The sequence below is a fragment of the Periplaneta americana genome, chromosome 16 (assembly GCF_040183065.1).
Source record: "Periplaneta americana isolate PAMFEO1 chromosome 16, P.americana_PAMFEO1_priV1, whole genome shotgun sequence".
NCBI lineage: Eukaryota > Metazoa > Arthropoda > Insecta > Blattodea > Blattidae > Periplaneta > Periplaneta americana.
This window is the reverse complement of record NC_091132.1, coordinates 50,465,287-50,490,556: the sequence shown is the minus strand read 5'-3', so window position 1 is coordinate 50,490,556 and position 25,270 is coordinate 50,465,287. Positions and strand designations below refer to the sequence as shown.

The 25,270-nt window shown below is 36.1% G+C and overlaps 1 protein-coding gene across 1 annotated transcript in view; it reads right to left on the bottom strand.

Annotated features, from left to right (window-relative positions):
* Positions 1-14,367: 14,367 nt before the first annotated feature.
* The window catches only part of LOC138716235 (uncharacterized), a 127,748-nt gene continuing 116,845 nt past the window's right edge, over positions 14,368-25,270 (bottom strand). The window contains exon 3 of the mRNA XM_069849080.1: positions 14,368-16,832. Within this exon, the coding sequence (XP_069705181.1) occupies positions 16,578-16,832 (255 nt within the window). The 3' untranslated portion in view covers positions 14,368-16,577. The remainder of the gene's footprint in view (positions 16,833-25,270) is intronic.

Below are 25,270 nucleotides of genomic sequence, written 5' to 3'. Positions count from 1 at the left end.
AAGTAAACCCGTTACAAATGCTAGATACTGAACATTATACACATCTACTGAAGAGAAGAATGAGAACTATACCAGCCAAGATTAGAAGATACTTTGCAGGTGAGCGGTGCTTCTGAAAGTGTTTGAGCCACTTTAGAAAAACATCTTCGTTAACATATCCAGAATCAGACATGGCGACTTCTGAACCCGCTGGTAGAGAATGTTTGTACACTTCTCTAAATCGAACACCTTTGAAGATAGCGAAGGGGGGAATCAGCAAGCTACAATAGTAACATTTTCCCCTCTCTCCACGCTTGTTTTCTTAACTACTTCCCTGGTACTTTTTGCTCCCACTATTTTAGGTGGGAAATTATTAAGGGGTAGTGCCAATTTCAGTCTCACACAAATTCCGATACAAGTCAAAAAAAAATCAGTCACAGCCTGCTTATTCATCCCCTCAGCTCTAGATTTTGATAATCCTTCTGGTTTTCGGAGTCATATATCACTCTTCCTCTTCATAAACCCGGTAAACCAGTCTCAACCTGCAATCATGTTTTCCATGTCCCAGGGATGCTTGATGTTATTTGTCATTGCATAAGTAAATGCTCGGCGAATTTGTTCTGGTGTGCAGCCAAAACCCCTTGCAGCCAAGTCTTTCAATCTAATAGTGAAATCACGCCTGGACTAAATACAGTTGGATGACCAGCTGGTCTATAAGGTTCTTTTCTCCCATTCGCAAATCAACTTTTGAAATTTTTACTCGATCTTTGAGTGTGGAATAAGGAATTTTAAACAATGCAGCAGCTCCTCTCATACTCACGGTTCTGCTTACAACACTTCTTACTGCTAGATTCATATCTTCCTCGGACCATGACCTCCACCAGCTTCAATCAATGCTCACACCTGCGAAGATGATGCTGAAATTCGCGATCCAATTCTTGCCTTGAAATGCTGGAGATTATGGCCCGAATATTTTCTTGAAGTTCCTCCAATGCATGAGGATTGTTCAGTTACATTTTATGTTTTAACATACCCCAAAGATAAAAGTGTTTAAATTATCTAAATACATTGTTAAATCTGTTAGAAAAGCGAGATCGCTTATCCATTCTTCATTCATGAGTTCTGGTATTTCCATTCCTTCCAATTTCAAAAATGCATCTATTTCACCTCAACATTGCTCGTCTACTTAACAATCGCACCTGACAATAGTAGGACACATCATCAGTTAATTCGGCTCCAATTTCGTCTAAATATGCCTGAAATCGGTGATGACGGAGTGACGATCCTTGAATTGCATTAATTAATTTCACTACTGTCTACACTACATGATTGAGAGATGCAGCTTTAGCACACAATACCTCTCGGTGGATTAAACAGTGTATTGCCACTAGTTCATGTGACTCATTCATTGATTTTAGGAATTGTCTCAATATACCAATGAAGACATTCTGCTTTCCTCTCATTGTGGGGGCGCCATCTGTAGCAACATAGACCAATTTTCTCCAAGGTAATTCGTATTTTGTCACAATTTGCAGTACAGTCTCGAAGATGTCTTCTCCCTTTGTGGTGTTTACCAAAGGAACAAAATCAAGAAACTCTTCAAATATATTCATGTCAGAATGTACAGTCCGCATAAAATGTCTAATTGAGCTATATCTTTGGTGTCGGCGCTCTCATCAATAGCCAAGGAATACCACTCCAGCATTTCTAATTTATATTTTAACTGATCTTCGACATCATTAGCCATTTCGGTAATCCTGTCTGTCACAGTTCTATAAGAAAGACGTATTTATTTGAATGATTCTAGCATTTCTGGACAGACATACTTGGAGATGATGAGCAAACATTCTTTAATAAATTCTCCTTCCGAGAGACTCCAAAATTTCTCTGCTATCTGTTTTGAGAGAAGATAACTAACGTGAAGTATGTTTGTTGCTAAACAAAGTGAAGCTGGCTAGTCTTTAGTTTTTAATGAACGTTTTAATTCTTCCAATTTCTTATTGCAATATGACCCTATTTAAAAAGGACATAAATTAGCGTTTAATCTGTAAAACGACAACACAAAGCCGTTACGATACTGAAGTAGGAATGTTTTAAAGTATGTGTAAGCATAATCATGCAGTTAGTATCAATTATTATTGAAATCAACAGTTTTTTCTTTCTACTACAAATTTTTAAATTTTGACTTAATTGGTTTTTACAAAAACCGATTCAATTATTTTAGTTGCACATTCTTAATCTTGATGTCAAGAAATTGTTCTTCTTTCCTATACTTTTTAATAAGCAATTCTTTCTCGATTTCACAGAGTGATGTGCTCTGTGCTGCAAGTTCCTGGATCTATGAATAACTCCTCTTACTTCCCGTTGTTTTTCTCTTCGTTCTACAAGCTGAGTTACTGAAAGGAATATCAGACGATGAACCAGACTCCTGAAGTGTTGAATAATTCATCATCAGCATATGAACTTCTTCGTTTTAGACTATGTGATATGTAACGATATAATCTAAGAAAGATGGCCTTGATCCCTCCATTGATGTCTTGATTTGTGTCCTCTTGATCTATATTGGTCTACTGAGACCAATCTTAGAAGTCTCTTTTCAGCATATTTTACACGAAGGATGTCACATTGTCTGAGAGCAGTCTCTGCAAACTTTTCCACTGTCACATCTAAGTGCTTAAGTACTAGTAATCTGCTGGGATTTCCTTCATTAAATGTAGCCACAGCATCAGTAGCAGCTACTTTCACCACTTTGTACCCACAGTTTTTGTTTTTAGGACAAATAGAACACACTTTGTTAAAAGATTCATTTGGATTTTGTGTACAACCTTTGAGACACCTTTTAGAAGTTCTGTCACTACTAAATCTTTGAATATAGGCTTAATTTCTGGCATGACAGCCATTGGAATAGGATGTGGATGTCTGTAGGTTTTTTCAACACCTGCTTGTGCTCGATATCCACACCATGATTCTTTTCCTGAAGGGCACATAGAATGTAAAGGTTCAGAATCCGTTGATGCTTCGTGGTACCATATAGCCTATATTGACTTCCTCATGGCTTCAATATTCCCCGTATTCCCCCTTATAGTATTGCCATAATAAACTTGCAGCTTCTCTATAACAGAATCAGTGAGACGACCAGCACCACCAATACCTTTCCCATCAGCTAATTTTTTTCCTGACATTTTTTTTTTTTAATTTCTAAGTCCGGTGCCCATTCTTTTCTTACATGGCCCATGCATTTCACCTTCTGGATATCTACTTGTGGTCCATAGGACATGGAGTCATGTACAGTTTTAAAACTTTTTGTATCACCATTCCTTATGTATTCAACATACTTCACATTATATTTTCTCTCGAAGTGATTGAAAATATCTTGCAACCCACAACACTCCATACTGGCAGCACTACCTTGGTGATTTGCTGTACACAGGGGGGTATGTTTTTCCATCCAATCTTCATACTGAGGACCTTTCTTTGGACCTTTCCATTTCTTGCATGTTCTGCAATATGATGACTTCACCTTCACATCGATTACTTTCCCTGACTCTGCCCCAATTACAGACACAATACCATAACGTGATAAATGACTACAGGTTTTCCACGACCCATCTCCTGAGATGGAGATTTCACGCTTTTCAGGTTCTGATGTAAGCTTAATTCATCTTCTACAGCCTTCTCCATTGATTGTTTTGCCACTAACTTAGGAGCACTTACAATTCTGTTCACAATTAGAGCATCTGTAGTCTGTTTGACTGGTGGAGGCAGTAATAACTGCCCAAATAACTGAATACTAGTCAAACCTTGTTCAAGACATCTCATGGCATCCTTGTATTAATTTCAGAAGCATTATTGTTTCCATTAGGATTAGGACTAAAATGGGGTGACTTTGAGTACAAAAAAAATATTTTTGCAAAGTAAATGAAAACTTCTCTAGCTATTAATAATTAACTTTCTTCGAAAGTTGCAAGAGGTGCTACAGATTATAGAAATGCTAGTTCAATAATTTCTAATCCTTCAAAAACAATTTTCAAAAATTTTTTTCATTGTTCAAAGTTGGGTCACTTTGAACACAAAAAGATTTTCCCGTTCTATGCCCATCTCAGCATATGTTGTTTAATGACACCCCTCTCATATGAAAGGGCATAGTATTTCTGTAGAAATAAAATTTTAAAGTTGCTAATTTAAAATATTTTTTTATTTATGTTTTCTTCGAAAATCTGGAAGGTTCTGTTATGAATGTAGTTAAATTTTCACAGTAATGCAAATTTTATATTAGATACTTAAAAAATGAGAAAATTATTTAAAAACAGAGCTTTCTAGAATAATTTGAACAATTTTATTAATCTGCTAGTAATCAAAATAGCACGTTTTTAAGAAACATATTTAACACAGCAGTGATAGCAGTCACTGGATATTATAACTGTCAAACATGACACCAAAAGAAAGTCTTCCCCTTCTGTCTACCTTGGGATCAGGTAAAACCTTGCAAATATCACCTTTTTCAATACAGGATATATCAGGTACAGCAGGCCATACAAAAAGCACTTCACTTGACTTCATCTTCGAATGCCATTTCCTCAGAAATGTAATTTCATCCTCACTCTCAAGAAGTCCAGCATAATGTTTTACAGTTTTCTTTCCACAAAACTTCACTAGAACATTTTCCTTGAAGCACACTGGTACAGTCATCAATATCTATGTCCTCAGTAGCTTGTTCTGCTTCATACTCCTTAAGAATGCGTTCTCGATAATCGTCCCCTTCTTCGCTGTCTTCACCAACACAAACACTGCATTCAAAACTAAATGTGCTGGCTAAACCCTGAACTGAAGTTTCTACTAATGTTATTTCACCATGGCATATTTTACAACATGCATTATCACTAATTGCTATTATAATATTAGGAATGTGAATAATTCTATAACCCACAGCTATATTATTTACAGAATGAACTTGTGCACATGTACTTGACATAACCTCCAAGTCCAATCGAAGTTTCTTAGCAGAAGAACTTATAGGGGATTCAGAATTCTGAGTAATATTTTCTTCTTCTTTCTCTATTGTGAATTACACCACAGAATAACACACTTTCAGTATTGACTGTAATTTAATTTCTGCAGTTACTTCTGTGACCGAAATACATGCTTTTTTTGCCTGACGTAAAATGTGTGCGGTAGATAAATGTGTGATCCTAATTCTTGAGCATTATCGCACATCATTTCATATTGATTGTACGTAAGATTGGCACTAACATGGAAGGCTAATACCTGTGCAGGAGTCATTTTCTTCGGTTTAGATTCGAACAACTGTCTGAATTTTTATATTTTCGTTGCTGTTTTAGGGGAAGCACAGTTCTTTAACAGCATCTCTTTTGCTTGAATTTCTGAGATCTATTTCCATTTCGAAAATCTGATCAATGATCCTTTTTAAAATATAGGAATCTTGAAAACCGCTTTTACATTATGGGTGTAGATAAATAACATTAGTATGTATTCTGAATAATTTCCTTTCACAATAAAATACAATTATTATATCTACTTTATTTACTAATGCTTACCTCAAATTTATTAATAGTTGCTTCTCAACATACATCTTCTATTGTGAGTGTCTTCTTTGCGAATATTACTAAGTCAGCAAGAATTTTGAAACTTGCCTTAGACATTCGATAGAATAACTGAAACTTTTTCTTTCATCATATTGCAGTTCTTGGGCACAAACAAAAGCCCCTCTATTAACATTGTTCCTAATATACATCATCCAACAGCTCCGCTTTTTCTTCCTTCTGAGATAGTGATCAGCAATCATGACATCATCAGAAGACATCTTCCAATCAACTGTGTAGCTGTCGCGTAGTGTATGTGTGCGAGCCCCTTATCTCTCAGTCGTTGAGCGATATCGAAGGTATCAGTTTCATTACTGTAGCGTCGTAGTAGCATAGGATTGGTGAGAGAACGGCCTAAGGGTACTGAATTTTGTAACTTCTACAATTACCTAAATATCAGAATAATTTTTTACTACATATTGCTTGTTTTGCATTGTGTATGTATGCCATACTTCAATAATCTAGAGCAAATCTTACTCTTTCTTACTTCTTTCCTACATTTTGTGATCCTTACTGCCTACGTCCTCCTTTACATTTCAGAAATGCTACCACGTAAACAGAGCGTTTCTGGACATGGGTTTATTAACAAAATATGATCATGTGGCACCCATCTACCTACCACCGAGTCTTGTAACATACATTTTTTACACCCTATATAAGAACAAGGTTTATAACATGAAGTTACTTAACGAAGTGTCATAAATGTTTGGTGAAACTCTGCTGTCATAACATGGAGTTAAAGTGTTAACACTGTGTTAAGTAGCATGAGCTTAGAACTATTTTACCAATGCTCGGTGAAATCGGGCCTTAGTGTTCTGACGCTGAAAATCATAATTATTTCAGTGGCTCATGTGTCTCATCAAAAGAAGCAATGCGCATGTGGAAATAGTATAAAAAATCATTTTTCCTCAGATCTTCAAATATGTTGAAAAGACCAGCTTTTCTTTTTTCATTTATTGGATGAACTTAATAAATCATATTCCGTCAGTGTTAACGTCTATATAAAAACCACATGGCAATAATGCACCTACGATCCATAGCAACGACCGACGAGGACCAACTGGCCGGTCTCTAACGGAAAGTGTGAAAGGAGAAACAAACCGGCCGGTAGAAATCGATGTGTGTGAAATTAGCCTAACATAACTGTGGAATAGGCCTACTGGGGAAACCACATTAAAAAAAACGATGCATGCAGCTACCACCTCTACTAGCTCTGGTGCATTGGAAATGCTGCAAATATTCACTGTCCCTGTCTGCATCCGAGTTTTCTAGTCTCTTATCCAGTTGTTTGCCACACCATAATTGGTTTACAACACCATCATCAGACATAGACGAGGAAGAGACAGAGGAGAGAAGAACAAGGCATAGGTGCAAGAATATGCAACATCTACGTCAGCTGCAATTTCATGTTTAGTATACAAGGCGATTTTGAAGAGACTGTGTAAACAGTGCTCGCGCGAGAACATATTGTCCATGACTTCATATCTTCGTCACTGTATATATGAAATGTAATAAATAACTCTTCATAGTTTTCTGCCTTCCGAACGATTCGTATAGAGAGCCTGTATTGTGAAGCGGGAGAACCATCTCTGTATCGGCGACGTCATGTGTTGTGCTCATATGCTGTTAAACTCCACTCGTAGCCTGAGCACAATTCTTACGACTCCTTTCACCATTCGTCTCTTTACGGCCGATACAGTGAAGTCCACGGAGACTTCGTCCAGCAAGTGTCCGGTTTCGTGAACTGCTCTCTGAACTTGACATCCGTCTACCACTAGTTCGCACCACTCCATCGTGGATTATGCGACGTTCCATGTTTGATGTAAGTCTCAGCCGAAGTTTTAAGAATTTTACACTAGCTTTTGTTTATAGATTTCGTTTTAGTGAACTTTTATCACGATTTTCAAATTATTCTTCAGTTTTTACTGACGGATCCCGGGTAAATGATTGTGTTGGTTGCTCCTTCATTGCAAATGAACAGATATTTAAATATAAATTGAGCGAATGTACCAGTGTTTTTACTGCAGAATTATATGCTTTTTACAGGGCCTTATTTATTTTTAATTAGACAACCTCGGGGCAGATATCTAATCTGCTCCGACTTTTTACGTGCCATTCAGTTATACTCTAACCCAGCGTTTCTCAAACTTTTCTGAAGTGGGGACCACTTTTTTAAGTCAGAACAGTTCCGCGGACCATCTTACTCTTGTTCCCTTCGAAAGCAAATTTATAATTTATGTAGCATATTTTAATACCAGTATACTTACATTTTAACGTAGAAACAATTAATTTAATTCAGTTAATTGTATATTAGTATTAACTAATTAAGTTAATGTTAATATAAGAAAATTTCTTATATCGCCATCTGTAAAAACAGAAATAAAAAAAATTAATGCAGAAACATGCCCGATTTTCAACAAGTAAAGATGCAATTTTGCACGTTCTATAATTGGTGTACTACATATAGTACGTGGCCATTTCAATGTGCAGACTGGGTGTCGCCAAGCTATTAAGAAAGTCATAAATACGGTACATGAAAAGGTTCGGTACTTTAGTCCTATTATGAATTCGGGTGGTCCCTAGCTGGGTTACAAGCACGACGCCAGATGTGCACGGAAAAGACAGCAAGAAACACCACGTTCATAGTGCTTTAATTCCCTCTTTTGTTTTTGAGAGTAGAGTGGGAAGTCAATAGACGGCTAGGGTAAATAAATTTCATAAAATATCAGTACTGGGAGAAAAAGTGAAAGGCGATTGCCATGTGTCATTTATAAACTCTTGAGATTTTTACCTATTGTGTGATACGCAATTCGTATGAATTTTATTTTTTTCTTCTGTCTTTTTTGAAGGACCACAAGAGCAGACCTCGAGGACCACAGGTGGTCCGCGGACCATGGTTTGAGAAACGCTGCAGTAACCTTTTATTTTTAACGCTTCAAAAACTTTCCAGACAGATAGTCAGCGATTTTAATTCCCCAAAAGAGGTAAGAGGTAATAATAATAGTATAATTTGTGGTTATTTTAAACCGTATATTATTATTATTATTATTATTATTATTATTATTATTATTATTATTATTATTATTATTATTATTAAGCTCGAAATTTTTAAAATCATAATGTATTGTTTTATTATAAAACAACTTTCATTTTATATTGGTATACTCTACTTCAAAATTGAAAAACAATCTTATGTCTAACAGTATTCTGAATTTGTTTTCTTCATAGGCTGATGATCAAGACGTCGATGTGCCTGCAAATGTGTGTGCATCACTGTCGGAGGTTTCACTGCCAGAAGAAAGTTCAACATTGCAGTCGTTCAGCAAGAAAAAAAAAAAGAGGCGATCGGTCTGATGAGGTGTTGAACTCTGTTGCTACTAGATTGCAGCCCAGCGAAGGATAACTTTCTGCATACGTGAAGCATGTTGCACAAGAGGTGAGAAGTCTTTCAACGCAATGACAATGTTTTGCAGAAAACTTATTATGAAGCCATTCCGTTTTCTGATACCTGACTGTACCAAATGAAGAAGGTGTAAATAAGTTTCATTGTAAATCCTTCAATAATAGCATCAGTCATCCGGTTGTATAGTCCGGGTCAGCTTACTTCATACCCTAAGGGTGAAACCTAACCATTTTTCCCCCCATTACTACATGTGCTGTGGGTTGTGGTGATTTTCTAGTTTGCAGGTTGAATATTCTTTTGCCAACTTCGTTTCGAATTTCGATACTGACAAATACTACAAATGGTAGTGATTTTGTAAGTAGTATGTTGGCAGCTGAGACAAATATCGACAATATTTGTCGGTATTGGAGTTCCATGAAATTGAAATTTTACTAGATTTCTGAGCCTGTTAATGGAAACTAGTGAAATCTGAACATACTAATAATTAATAATATCAGTATTAATATTAATACATAATAGTTACTTTATGTGTTGCGTTGTGGTTATAATTCAAGACTATAGTCAGGTAAGTTTTCAGAGTTACAGTAGGCTACTAATAATTTCATGTGGTCAAACAAAATACATTTTAGATTAGGTCTCGTGAGTCAATTGTTTAGTCAAACCAATGAATTTCGTATTGCCAGACAAAATACTTGGCATGTTGATCCCTTTCTCGTATAGTTTGCCAACGAAAATGTGTTATAAATTATTGAATTATTTATAATAACCTTTCAACGGTAAGTAAATAAGTCATTTAGTACGAAGGATCGTATGCTATCTGGTAACAGTTTGCAACACTGACAAGACGGCAATATTTGCTGTTTAGGAACTGTTCTTACGTGACCCTCATTATAGAGTTGAATCTGTCCGTAAATTTGTAAGCGAGAGTTTATCTCATTTAAGTACCCATGCGTTTGTCCATTTTGACCTAAGCCTTCTCTTTTCAGTTTTTGATCCCAAAGCTAATGCTACAGCGATGTAAATGAAAATTTCCTCCACCATCTTGTTCCATGTACGATTCGCGAAAAATGAGTGCAAGACTGTCAACAAAACGAAACATTTTTGTCTTCCACGTTTCGTTTTACTCGACATCTTAGAACAGAGAAACTGACACAAGAGGCGCCAAGACCAGCAACGACCAGTTCTGAAGAAGGCCAATAATAGGTCGAAACATGTAAACCAGGAACGATAGAATTTAACACAAGAAAGTCATATAATACATATTACGAAGTGATACAGTGTTAAAAGTTGTGTAATGAAGATGTATAAAATGTAAGCAAGAAAATAATAATTATTTGTTTTTATTAAATTAGTTACGCCCAAAAGGATCAATCTATTTGACAATCCATCTTACAGCAATGACTTGGTGAGCTTTGCACGAAGGTACACTACCGGTCAAAAGTTTTCGATCACCTATCACAACTATGGATTTGTGGTTAAAACAGGGATTTCGTTTTGAATATTCTATCATATCATAAAGCTAGAGAGAGAAAATATTTATTTTGTTGGTCTATTTAGTTTCCTGACGTATTTGCACATTGAAATAAAGTATGTAGTTGTTTTCATAGCTCATCGAAAACTTTTGACCGGAAGCGTATATTGTAGGGCTACTCATAATGATGTTTTCAGGAAAGATAGCATATGCGTAACAAGGCAGACTCGCGCTATCTGTCTAATCCTTGGGTAACCAGAGCTTCAACATCGTTATGTTAGGATTAGGATATTCTACAGGATTATTGTGGACATTATCATGTAAGGATGTTGTTTACAGTTTACCCTTCATTAGGAAAGTGTTATAAATGAGTTGATTGTCATTTTTTGTGAAAAAATATTTTTATTGTTTTCTTTATAAACATAAATGCAAACTTCACATGAATTTCCAACATAATCATGTTCATATAGTTTACACAATTGTGCTGAACTCAATTTCAGCCATATTACTAAACTAAAGCTTTGCTAAAATGCAAAATTGTATAAAAATATTTTTATTGTAGCACCGTCAAATATATTGACTTTTTATGCGATTTACATATAAAAATAACTAGTTATGAAATGCGTGAACTACATAAAAAAAATGGCAATGAATCTAAAACTAAATCCAAAATATATGTATCAAAATTGTACAAAAATAAGAACAAATGAATGATAAAGAAAAAAGTCGTTTGTAAATGGAGTTCTAGATCACCTCGAATTATTTAGACCCATGATCTACAGGCTATATACAAAAAAATTAAATTGGACTAGTTATAATGTTGATTGTGTTAAGTGGTAAAAAAATCTATTACGTAATATGGCAAATAACATGCTTCATGGTAGGAAATTGAATGGCGTTATACATGGGCATGGTTATGGAACAAAGCATGGAGATAAAACCTGTTGTATTGGCAAGTGCTTCGAGTCAGGAAGTCGGGCGGGTTTTGCTCCATTAGCTACTATACATGGCCGCGTTATGATGGCTGAAATTACCGTGTTTTATAAGGAAATGTACTCCGCCTTGATGGAGTGTTTTATGGAATGATCTAACTTGTTCCGATTAGCGAAGCGAATTAATGGTAATTGTCACGAGAACGATATGACGCTGAATTATGTAAGGTAACTTTCAAGTGGCAGGAATCTCTGGTGTATCGAATATGTTGGCGAATAATGGTAACTATTTGGTACACGATAACCAGAAAGACCTGCGGTTAGTATGTACATACGGAGCAGAAACAGAAGACAATCACGAATGGTGAGGAAAAAACGCCGACGAAGAGTTGAGGAGAATGGACAAGTGAATGAGTTTGAATTGCAAATTTAAGAATGTAAAGAAAGGCTCAGCAATATTTAAATCTTACGAGAATTTAATAATTTGAATTAGAATTTTACGTGACGTTAATAATTTGAATTTTCCTAAACAGAATCTTACGAGACGTTAATAATTTGAATTTTCCTAAACAGAATCTTACGAGACGTTAATAATTTGAATTTCCCTAAACAAAATCTTACGAGATAAACAGAATCTTACGAGGCGTTAATAATTTGAATTTCCCTAAACAGAATCTTACGAGACGTTAATAATTTGGATTTCCCTAAACAGAATCTTACGAGACGTTAATAATTTGAATTTTCCTAAACAGAATCTTACGAGACGTTAATAATTTGAATTTCCCTAAAGAGAATCTTACGAGACGTTAATAATTTGAATTTTCCTAAACAGAATCTTACGAGACGTTAATAATTTGAATTTCCCTAAACAGAATCTTACGAGACGTTAATAATTTGAATTTCCCTAAACAGTTTCCCTTTCATGCTATGCCGACGTGTGTTTCTTACCTATACCGGTATCTAAAGTAAGCTTACAATATGAAATTCTTACATTTTCGCCGCTGAATTAAAATTGAGGGAGGACATACACCTTTGAGTAATGAGACGAAGAAATTCAATATTTTTTCCTCAGCAATGAATAACTCTATAACTTTGAAATACAGTATGCTCGATGTCCTCTATTTCCGCTAGTATAATACTATTTTCAGATTTTGTGAATCTATTACCTTCACGGGTATACAAAATGACATCCACAACTTGTTTTTGTTAAAACGGTTTCCCTTATAACTCAATCAATTTTTAAGATATTGCAGGTAAATTTTGCGTACAACTGTATTTCATACTTGTGAAAAAACCTACCTAGAAAGCATTGGTTTAAGACATACTTTATTTATTTGTTTATTATTTTGTTTAATTTTTTGACCTAATGCAACTAAAAGAAATGGTCTTCAAAATATAAATAAAAGAATATTTTTGCTGAAGACATTTCTGAAATTGTAGGTAATGTTGTTATGGCATTCATTAATGAATAGAATACAGAATCGCACAGATATATTGATATTTGTGGAAATTAACAGGAAAACGGGAATTGCAACTGTAATTTTGTATTGCTAATTACCCCTAACTGTAATAGTTATACTAAATCTGAAAATAATATACAATAGCAGAAATATCGTATTTTAAGGCTATACAATTCCAGGGTTACAGAATTATTCATTGCTGAAAAAAAAAAAATTGAATTTCACCAATTTTTGAATACTCGTATGTGTATATCACCCCTTAATAATTACGTAGGTACCTTGTTCCTTCGATTATGAACTACAATTAAAATTTTACAAATAGCGAGATTCCTTTTCCTTATGCTCTGCCTGATGTAGTTCCATCGCCGATTGAGGCAGAGAACTCCGGTAGAAGATGCATTAATATTTATCTGCGGGAAATCGTACTCGGGTTATAGTTAGAAACGCTACTGTTTGCTCCTTTGTGCCGGAATGTTATTGAAATTAATTTACTGTTAAAGTATTTGTGATTAATGTTAATAGTTTGTTAAATATTAATGTGAGGTATACAGAGTAAAATATTTGCACAGTTATTAATTATGACTTTAAATGATCAGACGTAATATAAACCTAATATTATTGTAGGTATGTTTGTACGATTGTATTATAGGTAACTAATAGTAGGGCTATGTAGCGTCGTATGTTTGCAATATCACTTTCGAAAATTATGATTTGGGTTTGGATTATTGCAAATAATCTATATAGTATACCTGTTTATATCACTTTGAAGTTAGCTATAGAATGAAGTTGATGCGGTGGTGTTAATGTTAACTGTTTCTAATAAAAATAAAAAAATACGACAGCGAAGAATCATTGCAGTGTTATTTTTTTGCCTGTAGGAATTTTATTTTTTATGCTTGTGTGACGTATTCGTACACTAAGCGAACTACATAACAATGTATTAATAGCAACCTATTACTTTCTTAACCGTGGTGCTGGAAGGAAGTGTCAGCATAGCAGAACCGTTTTGGTGAAAGCACTTGTAATGAATACCTAATCGCTTAGCTAATTTAGCTCTAACAGTAGGTAATATTGAGAAAAATAAAACTAATATAAGTGAAACAAAAGAATTTTAATTATCGTTGCAAGAAGTGATATAAGAATCAAGGAGTTTCGCGGGTAATTTTATACGTTGAATGGTAAAAGTAGATGAAATCAAAGGCTAGTATGAAGCACGTGTATTGTGGATTTAATCTGTGAAAAGCATAATGGAATTGTCATCGGCTAAAGCTCCGTATTTGCAGAATTGATGTGAACCATTACTACTTGGCATTTACGTGTGATATGGTTAGTCTCCATAAATGGCTTCCGCCTGTCAGACCTCGGAGAATTATATGGTCAAGGTCCGACTTTAATGAAAGTTAAAGCATTCTTTATATGGTAACTAGACAATTTATGACGCTACGGATCTCTAAAATATACCAGTCATTGTCGCTCGACATGGGGATGTTTTATGAGAATTGTAGCAGGAATAAACAAGTCGTTTGGTTTTTTTATTATACATCATTGCATAATCGATTGTATTTCAATAAAATTAATTAGGGCAGCTCCAATAGGTAGGCAGGCTTTATCTATGACTGTAAAGGTGATCGTATTGTGTTTCTTTGTTACAGAAATCTCCATCATATGAAGGGATCTGTTGTGGTACGACAGTGCTTCACAGAATGCACTGATCTGCGCAATGCACTTTGCACGTCCATTAAAAAGACAATACTGAGGGGGCGTCAGTGCAACCTGTATGCGTGACGGCGAAATAAATGTAAGTTTCATATATATTTACAATTTTTGTTTTTATTAAGTAATGTCCAACAGTAAGTGTGTTGAGGTAACTTGAATGTTTTCTTTTATTGGCAGAAACATAACAATTAACATAAAACGTTGCTTATTGATGTTTCTTTCGTTTTTTTACGATGATGCCAGTTATATCAGGAACAATTGTCCGACTGACAGAAACCCTGAAAATATGGTTTAAATTAGCATCTGAAATACTCGACCGCAGGTTTGTTTTTGTACACTTGAGGACAAAAAAAAAATCGTTCACATATAAAAGTTGAGTAAAACTTAAAGTAAACAAAGTTAAGTTCCATTCAGTGATCGATACAACACAATTCTGTGGCGTTCGGGTAAAGGGGTATAAGTCATTTTTTTGTCCAGGTGGAATTTTGTTCCCCAAATGAACACACAAGTTAAATTGTACAAGCGGGTGTGTAAAAATCAAAGAATACTAGCAGTTGATGTGTTTTATTTATGTAGAAAATTATTTGTAATAAGGGTTCCAAGTTTAATTTTCATTTATCTCTGAACTCATTTTTATGACTTATCTCCCTTTACCCAAACACCACAGAATTATCTTTACATGTTGTGCCAACCTAAGATTTTATTTATCTAAACAACACTATTCTGAAGGTTAGAACAAAAAAAGATCGATCGCTAAACTGCGTAACCTTTCGACTCAGGCTCCGACGTCTAGTTCCGTCTCCTAGACTTAGTGCAATAATCACGGAAGATGTATTTGAATACCTCAGAGCAGTAATCTTTACCTCGTTGCACCGTGCATTGCACCGTTGCACGGCTATTTAGACGCGTGCAATTTTGAGCATTTGTGAAGCCCTGTAGTACAAGAAGAAGTCGTAATATCACAGAGTATAAGGGTTGACGTCATTGAAACACTTTTGAAAAATTTTACTTTATGTGAGCGAAGTTTTAAACAATAAAACTTTTGTGTTGTGGATTTTTAGAATTTATTCTGAAGTGTGAAGGGAACTATCTCCAACTTTTCCGATCTCTTTTATAATTCAGTTTTCAGGGAGCGACAGGGAAATTAATTCAGTCGCATGCGTTGGATATTCCACTTACGTACAGGGTGTATAAAACTAATATTTACAACGCTGGAATGATTTAATAAACGTTGAGCACAGTTCTCCACACAATATTGATTTTTTTTTTCGCACGAAAAAAAGATACTAACGCTGTGTTTGATGTACGAATAATATTGACCTGTTTATTTAGGTTTCTCGGTCTACTGTTTTGTAGAGAAATCGGAAGAAGTTGAAAGTTGTGTTAGTACAAATTACGTGTGTTGTGTTTTACATTCCTCTAATATACATTTTTGCCATGCCTCTTCATGAGTATTGAAACTATATTATATTTTGGAAAATTTAAGAGATGTATAACTTTTTAGTATTTGAACGTTATGAAATTCCCCCTACAACACCCAATCATGAACACCTTATCTCATATAAAGAAACTAGTTGTTCATTACTAACTCCATGCATTCATAAACCATTAGCTATAACTTTTGTAAGCTTCAAATAATGTAAACACTCTTATTTCTGAACTATGGGTAACAGACATATGATATTGAATCCCCCTAACGATAGAGTGGAAACGAAGATGATGGCTTACAGAGATTGATTTTGACATGCATGGTTTGTGAATTCATCAGAAATGAATTCTTACCGCAATTCTATGACACGTATTTCAAACCCCAAGGAAATCAAACTTTTTTTAAAATCCGTTTCCGCTGTGTTTGGACCCATGAACCAAATGGTGTCTACTTGGCCACCAAAAACGAGAAATAGAAGTGTGGTAACTGCCGGTATGCCCAAATTCTGAACTGGTACAGGTTAGAGATCAGTGATGCTGCGCCGCGCTTGGACGATGTATGTGCTAATGGTGATGGTGGGGTCGGTTTCATTGCGCCTTATCGTCAGTTTTGGTGGGAGCTTCCCTCTTCTTATGGATGGAGGGTCCCTTCTTGGTGACGGTGGCATGGAAGCCGGTCTCCCAGTCTGCGACGTAGTCCACGATGCGCACACTGCCGTCGGGCTCCACCAGGCTGTACTGTCCCTTGACAACATCTCCGTCGCGCTTCTCCCAGGCCCGCTTGATGTCGCCGGTATGGGGGTCGTGCACGCCATATTCGTAAGCGTAACGTGGGTGATCCTTCTGCAACACACATCAAATACGGAAGAATGTAACAGACCAGCATCTTCTATTTTATTTACCACAAACAAAAATTGACATTGCTAAGTATACAGGGTGTTAAAATAGCTTTCAGTATTTTAAGAGGTGATACTGTTGATCAAATCATGAATGGTGGCAGCGGTACGTTCCCTTCCGGGCCCCTTCATAAGCACAACCTACTGCAGTGAGATAGAAACCCTGCCTTAGCCGGTGGAACATTTTTTATTGCACTGTAGAAAATATGGAATTCGGCCGACTCTATGTGACGCTCTTGGAAATGATTTTAATTGTACAATAGTACATTATGCAACGAGCCTATAATGCTAGTAATTAAGACGCGAGTATGTTTATGAAACGAGCGCAAGCGAGTTTCATAATTTTCATACGAGCATCTTAATTACCATTATAGGCAAGTTTCATACGACTTTTTATGCTCGACCATGTTTCTAACTTGAAGTTATTCATAAGTATTCATGTTATTCTTATCTAAGTGAGGAGCGGAACTGACCTTGTGCAATAGCCTACCTCGTAAATTGTGAGATGTGCGCAGGCGCGAAAGTATTGATTTTTTCCGAGAAACGAATGTCATTGACCTTGATATAATCTAGAGAGTAAAATAAACATTAACCTTGATATAACCTTGAAATGGGTTTAGATATTGAAAAACGAGATGACAAATTGAATTTATTTGAATATTATTTACAATTAACACTAATTATTATAGTAAAAGAACATAACCTTCTGCGACAGTATTGGATTTCCAGCCTCCGTGACCTTTCGCTAGTTGTCTTTCGATTGCATATCCGAGAATAATCGATACTTGCGCTTTCATATTGCTTTCTGATTGTTTGAAAACCTGAACTTTGATAAATAGGTGTACTTTAATGCGGTCCATTAAAGGGCTGCTACCAGGTGTATAATTACTACATTTCGGCGTGGTCGAGCATATGTAGTTCTGAGATTTTTATGGAATACAGGACTTGACAGGGTGATTTAGTTTTTTATTGACCCGTTTTACTTATCCTCCGGACCCTTTACATCCGGAAGTTACATTTGTTGTTTAGTATATGTTTTTAACAAACTTGATATTTCGGACCTTTTACATCCGAATGTTTAAAAAAAAAATTCTTGTTTTAAATGCGCCAGATAATTTATCTTTGGTGGCATTTGTTTTATTATTTTATTATCTCCTTTGAAATACTACCTTAGTTATGAGAACTGTTCACTTTTATAATTTCTTTAGAATCACCTTGTAGAGACAGCATTATGTACCTCGTTTTTACTGTGACAACGTGTTTTAGTTTCGTGTTAGCTTTCAGTTTATTGTATTGCTTGTTTTTAGTTTTCAAACATTTTAGATAAGGGCGCAAATAGCCAGAGTAGCTGATGCACCCTTTTTAAACCCCACTAACTCATGCAGATAATCGAAACTTTACAGCTTGATCACGATACAAAATACCAATATTTAGGTTTGTATCATAGATAATCGAAGTTTTTTTTAGATTGGTAACGAAAGAAAGGACAAACGTTTGGGCTGACACCATATTTAATAGAAGTGAATAAAAAAACTTTAATTAAAAAGCATTTTTAAATAATGTTCATCTCTGAAATTAGTCATTCTTTAATTTTTATTTTTTGAAAGATCTTAAAGAATGACGTAAATAGCTGCGCTTCTTGACGCTTCAGGTAAACAAATCATTACCATTTCCCTTTAGTATCCAAACATCGTGGTTCCGAGTTAGGACCCAAAATAGTTGTCACTAAATACTGAAAAGTCAGGCAAACGTTCTTGCATGCATGTGTGGTGGGTTGCCGACGCACGGGGAACCGGACTAATAATTTTATTACTCCAGTCCAATAATATAGTAGTTCACGAGACTTGAGCTAGGAATCTGTTGAATTTTGCGCTCATAAAATTTACATTGAGTTTGATATAGAACTAAATCTTCCTCCTCCCGAGGTATACGGTAGTAAGTTAAGAATTGTCCTTCACATAAAAATGCAATCCTTCCCATGTTAACTTGTCTTCTCCTTGTACTCCCGTTTTCCTTACATTCCCGACGTTCTTTTTGCATTCCCGTTTTTCTTGTCTTCGCCTTGTTCTTGTCTTACCCTTGTTCCTTTCTTATTCTTGTTTTCATTTTATTTCCTTCCTCTTGTTCTTTTATACTTCCTGTTCCTTTATCTTCTCCTTATTAGTCTTGTGTTGGCCTTCTTCTTTTCTTCACCTTGTTCTGCTTGTCTTCCTTCTGCCTTCCCCTTGTTCTCCTTTTATTTCTCTGATTGTACTTGTATTCCCCCTGTTCTACTTATATTCCTTTTTACTCTACTTCTCTTCCCCTTGTCCTCATTGCCTTCCCCTTGTTCTTGTTTTCACCTTATGGTGCTTGCCTTCACCTTCTTATCTTTACCTTCCTCTTATTCTGCAAGTATTCCTCTTCTTGTCCTACCCTTGTATCCCTCTCGTTCTACTTCATCTCGATCTCTTTGCCTTCCCCTTGTTGTCCTTGCGTTCTCTTGTTATCCTTGCATTCCCCTTCTTGTCTTTCCCTTGTTCTACTTGCCTTCCTCTTGTTCTGCCTGCCTTCACTTTGTTCTCATTGTATTCTCTTTGTTCTTTTATTCCCCATGTTTTCCTCATCTTTCCCTCGTTCTCCTTGTATCTTCCATTCTCTTTGCCTTCACCTTATTCTCCTTGCTTTCCCTTTGTTCTCCTTGCCTTCCCCTTCTCCTTGTCTTCAACTTGTTCTTCTTATAGTTGCCTTGTTTCTTTTGTCGTCCGCTTGTTCTCCTTCTATTCTCCCTATATTCTCGTTCTCCTTGTCTTTCCCATGTTCTTTTTATATTCCCGTCATTTTCCTTGTTTCATATCTCGCGCTACCCGTTCGTAGTTTCTACATTATACGTCTTGTGCTTCCGTAACAGTTTAGATCAGACTCATGCGTGCTCTGCCCGTACGAGCGTGCTCATGTCCCGCTGACAAGGGAAGTCCACAGTCCCGCTCTCGGATGCAAGCTCGCTGCATCAGTGGCGTGCATTGTAGAAATTTATGGCAAGGAATGTTTTAAAGTTCAACGAGTAATATAATAAATGAACTACAATATTAACACTACCTAACTTACAAATGTGATAAAACCAGTAATGCGTTTTTAATATTAAATTCTTAATAAAAATAATATTGCAATGCATACAAAGCTTCCTCTGGACCCTTTACATCCAAAGGTGACATTTGTTTTATATTTGTTTCTTTTAAATACTTGACATTTCGGACTTTTTACATCCGAATGTCTTATAAAATTTTATTATTTTGAAATGTGCTATATAATTTGACTCTGGTGGCTTTTATTCTATTGGTTCTTTGTAATACTAGCTAGGGTCTGAAAACTGCTCACTTATATGATTTTTGTTCATCCCCCTGTTGATACTGCATTTGTTTATCTCGTTCATACCATGACAACATTTTTTAATTCGTTTTAGCATTCAGCTTATTGTACTGTTTATGTTTTAGTTTTGTTAAGAATTTTACATAAGGGCGGAAATAGACCTAGTAGCTGACCCGCCCTTTTTAAACCCCACTATCCATCCATACAAAGCGTATATCTAATCATAAATCAACTTTTACATTGCAAATCAAGCTTTCAGGTATAACTCCCTATAAAGTTAATTTGTATAATTTCGAGGGAAAAATTGTTCCGGGACCTGAAAGCTTGATTTACATAATACACGTCACTGTACGTAATAGAAAAACCACAATTTAAGTCACACAGAGTTAGTGTGCACTCAATGTTGGTTGCTTGACGGTTGTCAGCCCACTTTGAGGTCTGTGGATATAGAGGGAAAAATTGGATCGGTGTCGGGTAGAGTTCCCGGGTAGCTCAGTTGGGAGAGCGTTGGTACGTTTAACGAAAGGTCCCGGGTTCGATACCCGGCCCCGGAACAATTTTCCCCTCGAAATTATTCAACTTTTACATTTCCTTAGCAAAATATATTTCTAAGTCCCACAGTGCTGTATGACATGACAATAGGGGTGATACATAATCATTAGGTTAGGGAAAAATTCTTCTGCAGACTTTATTGAGCGTTCGTTAATGATATCTCTCTTTAGTGATCCACTTTTTCACAACCTACTTAGAATTTCCATCATTTTGATTACTTCATACGGAAACGTATTGAGATGGTCTGGATATAGCAGTACTAGTCAGGGAATCTAAATGGTTATGGATCTGGGAAACCGTCTGTTTAAGAGAAATTCACCGCAATGAAACGTTTCCAACTATCTTTTCAAGGTGGCGGTGGTTGTACTGTCGATCAAATTACAAATTAATGCCGCTGCTGAGTGTTAATTATTGTTTACACGGAAAACTTGGTTTTATAATTAAGTAACGTAGTAAAAGGCTCCCACAAATTGGAAACATTCCGTTTTCTTAATGATATTAGAAAGTAACTGTTTCGAGGTTGAGATGGGTTATCTGTTGCTGCAGTGTGACTCATAGAAGCGACAAAACGCAAGTGAGAGGAGGCAAGACCTGTCCTGTGACCTTATGTGCCGTGGCTATAGCTCCAGTGTGTATAGAGGGGAAAGATAGCTTTTAGACTGAGATGAACTTCCGTGTCGGTACATTCGTATAATAATAACCAGCGTGAAACAAATTCTCTTTCTCATACGTAGAGGCGGCACCAGCAGGGGCCCACCACTAAGGCCTCCCCTCCAACATGTATTTTTCATCAGTTTCACGGGAAAATAATTGTTTAACCTCCTGAGTCCTGAGACATTTGTTGCTTTATTTGTAAAGTTCGGTATAATTCTACACCTCAAAAAAGTCACTAACATGAGGGAAAATGCTGAAAAAAATCTGCAGGTTATAGTTAATGCACAATTGCAGGTATATTATACTATACTTAGGGTCTCTGTATATACATTTTATATCATAATCATGTATGAAGTATAGTATACTATACTCTCAGGACTCAGAAGGTTAAAATAGTGCGTAATAATTTAATATTACTTCGTAATGAACTTCCCAAGAAGTTTGTCTCTTTTAAGGACTTCTTTGATTCAATACAATACAAAGAACTTTATATTTAAAAGGTGTTACTTCAGTTTTTTTCGCCTCTCTTCCCGTTCAGTTGACTGTTTATTTTGAAACTCGACACTTCTACGCCTGGGACAAATACAGTGTATTTCATTAATTTGATTTGAAATTATGAGTCGAGTTTGTTATGAGTTTTATTTAGTTTATTTAGTGACCACCAGAAGTTAGTCTTACATTCTGACGGTTTATTATCAAGCTTAGAATCGCGTGTTAATGGTAGGCCTACAATAAATAATAGACCTACTTGTATTTGTAGGATAATAAAATTACAAATATGTGAGTAATATTTCAAATTACGCAGTAATACTACCGTATAGGGTTAAATTAAATTTGTAGTAGCTGCGGTGCGTCATGTTGGTAAATGTTCCATGTCCGACCACCAAATAAGAAAAGAATTAGTAATGTGTTGTAATGTGTTGGATTCGCTAAATAGCGGTGTCGAATATTACAAAGTGAAACACAAGACTTAAAGATGTTCACTAGTGTGTCTAGAAGAACACAATTATAATACGCAAATCAAGATTTTCAGGTATAACTCCCTGTAAAGTTGATTTGAATAATTTCGAGGGAAAAATTGTTCCGGAGCCGGGTATCGAACCCGGGACCTTTGGTTTAACGTACCAACGCTCTACCACTGAGCTACTCGGGAACTCTAACCGACACCGATCCACCGACACCGACACGTTAAACCAAAGGTCCCGGGTTCGATACCCGGCTCCGGAACAATTTTTCCCTCGAAATTATTACAATTATAATACATTTATATTTATATTTTAATCTGTTAACGTCCGCTTGTCTACTCGTTTTATTTTAATGTGTAACTTAACGTGTATTCATTTATTGTAAAATTGTTTTATCATTCAAACAAAATCCACACACTGCGTATTCATAATTGTATGTTATTATTGTATGATCTGAGGATAGCATAATTATATGCCGAAAGCGTTCATCCATTTTGAAATAATAATGTAAATATTCAAACACATCTGTTCCTCTCTCAAAGTGAGAGTCCAAGTTTCACAACCATATAGAACAACCAGTAATATAACTGTTTTATAAATTCTAACTTCCAGATTTTTTGAGAGCAAACTGGATGATAAAAGCTACTCAACCGAATAATAACAGGCATCTCCCATATTTATTCTGCGTTTAATTTCTTCCGTCCTGCGCCGTGGCGTCAGGCATCCTGCCTAGGTCTCGCGTTACGGAATGCGCGCTGTTTCGAGTCCTCATGAGAGAAGAAATTTTCTCATGAAAGTTCGGCCAGTGTATGGGACCGGTGCCCACCCTGCATCGTGATACTCTTGGGGAGCTACGATAGGTAGCGAAATCCGGTTGCGAATGCCAGCTATAACGGCTGGGGGGATCATCATGCTAACCACACGATACCTCCATTCTGGTTGTATGATCGTCCACCTCTGCTTCGGCATGTGGACGTGAGGCCAGCAGCCGGCTGGTCGATCTAGGCCCTTCACGGGCTGTAACGCCACGGATTATTATTATTATTATTATTATTATTATTATTATTATTATTATTATTATTATTATTATTATTATTAATTTCTTCCGGAGTATCATTTATATTTGTTACTGCTGCTCCGAAATATTTCTATTTTTTTGAGCTTTACAAACGATAAATTTCCAATTTTTATATTTCCATTTCGTGCTATGTTCTGATCACGATTCATAATCATCTACAGTACTTTATCTTCTCGGGATTTACTTCCAAACCTATCTCATGACTTGCTTCAAGTAAAATTCCCGTGCTTTCCCTAATAGTTTGTGGATTTTTTCTAACATATTCACGTCATCCGCATAAACAACCAGCTAATGTAACCCGTTCAATTCAACACCCTTTCTGTTGTTTTTTTTTCCCCTGAGCAGAGCAGTCAATTGCATGACACATGCGGCTGGCATAGCAATTATACTATTGCTGGTTATGTTCATGAGTATGATTTGACGGAGATGACGACTGTAATAATTATGACGGCAGTATGACAGATGATTACGACGTTAATGATCATGACGGTACTGTGACGGAGATGATTACGACGATAATGATAATGACGACACTGTAACGGAAATTATTAAGACGGTAATAATGAAGTAGTGTGACGGAGATGATTACGACGAGAGTGTAATGGAAATGATTACGTCGGCAATGATAATGATGGTAATGATAATAATGGTACTGTGACGGAGATGATTACGACGAGAGTGTAATGGAAATGATTACGTCGGCAATGATAATGATGGTAATGATAATAATGGTACTGTGACGGAGATGATTACGACGATAATGATAATGACGACACTGTAACGGAAATTATGAAGACGGTAATAATGAAGTAGTGTGACGGAGATGATTACGACGATAATGATAATGACGGTACTGTGACGGAGATGATTACGACGATAATGATAATGACGACACTGTAACGGAAATTATGAAGACGGTAATAATGAAGTAGTGTGACGGAGATGGTTACGACGATAATGATCATGACGGTACTGTGACGGAGATGATTACGACGATAATGATAATGACGACACTGTAACGGAAATTATGAAGACGGTAATAATGAAGTAGTGTGACGGAGATGGTTACGACGATAATGATCATGACGGTACTGTGACGGAGATGATTACGACGATAATGATAATGACGACACTGTAACGGAAATTATTAAGACGGTAATAATGAAGTAGTGTGACGGAGATGGTTACGACGATAATGATCATGACGGTACTGTGACGGAGATGATTACGACGATAATGATAATGACGACACTGTAACGGAAATTATTAAGACGGTAATAATGAAGTAGTGTGACGGAGATGATTACGACGATAATGATCATGACGGTACTGTGACGGAGATGATTACGACGATAATGATAATGACGACACTGTAACGGAAATTATTAAGACGGTAATAATGAAGTAGTGTGACGGAGATGATTACGACGATAGTGTAATGGAAATGATTACGTCGGCAATGATAATGATGGTAATGATAATAATGGTACTGTGACGGAGATGATTACCACGATAATGATAATGACGGTAATGTAACGGAAATGATTACGGCGTTAATGATGACAGTTCTGTGACGGAGATGTTTTTCGTCGGTAGAGGAACGGAAATGATTATGACGGTAATGATAATGGCGGTACTGTGACGGTGATTATTATGACGATAATAATACTGACGACGCTGTGACGGAATATATTACGATATAATGATAATGACAGTAGTGTAACGAAAATGATAATGACGGTACTGGACGGTGATGATTATGACGGCAATAATACTGACGGCGCTGTG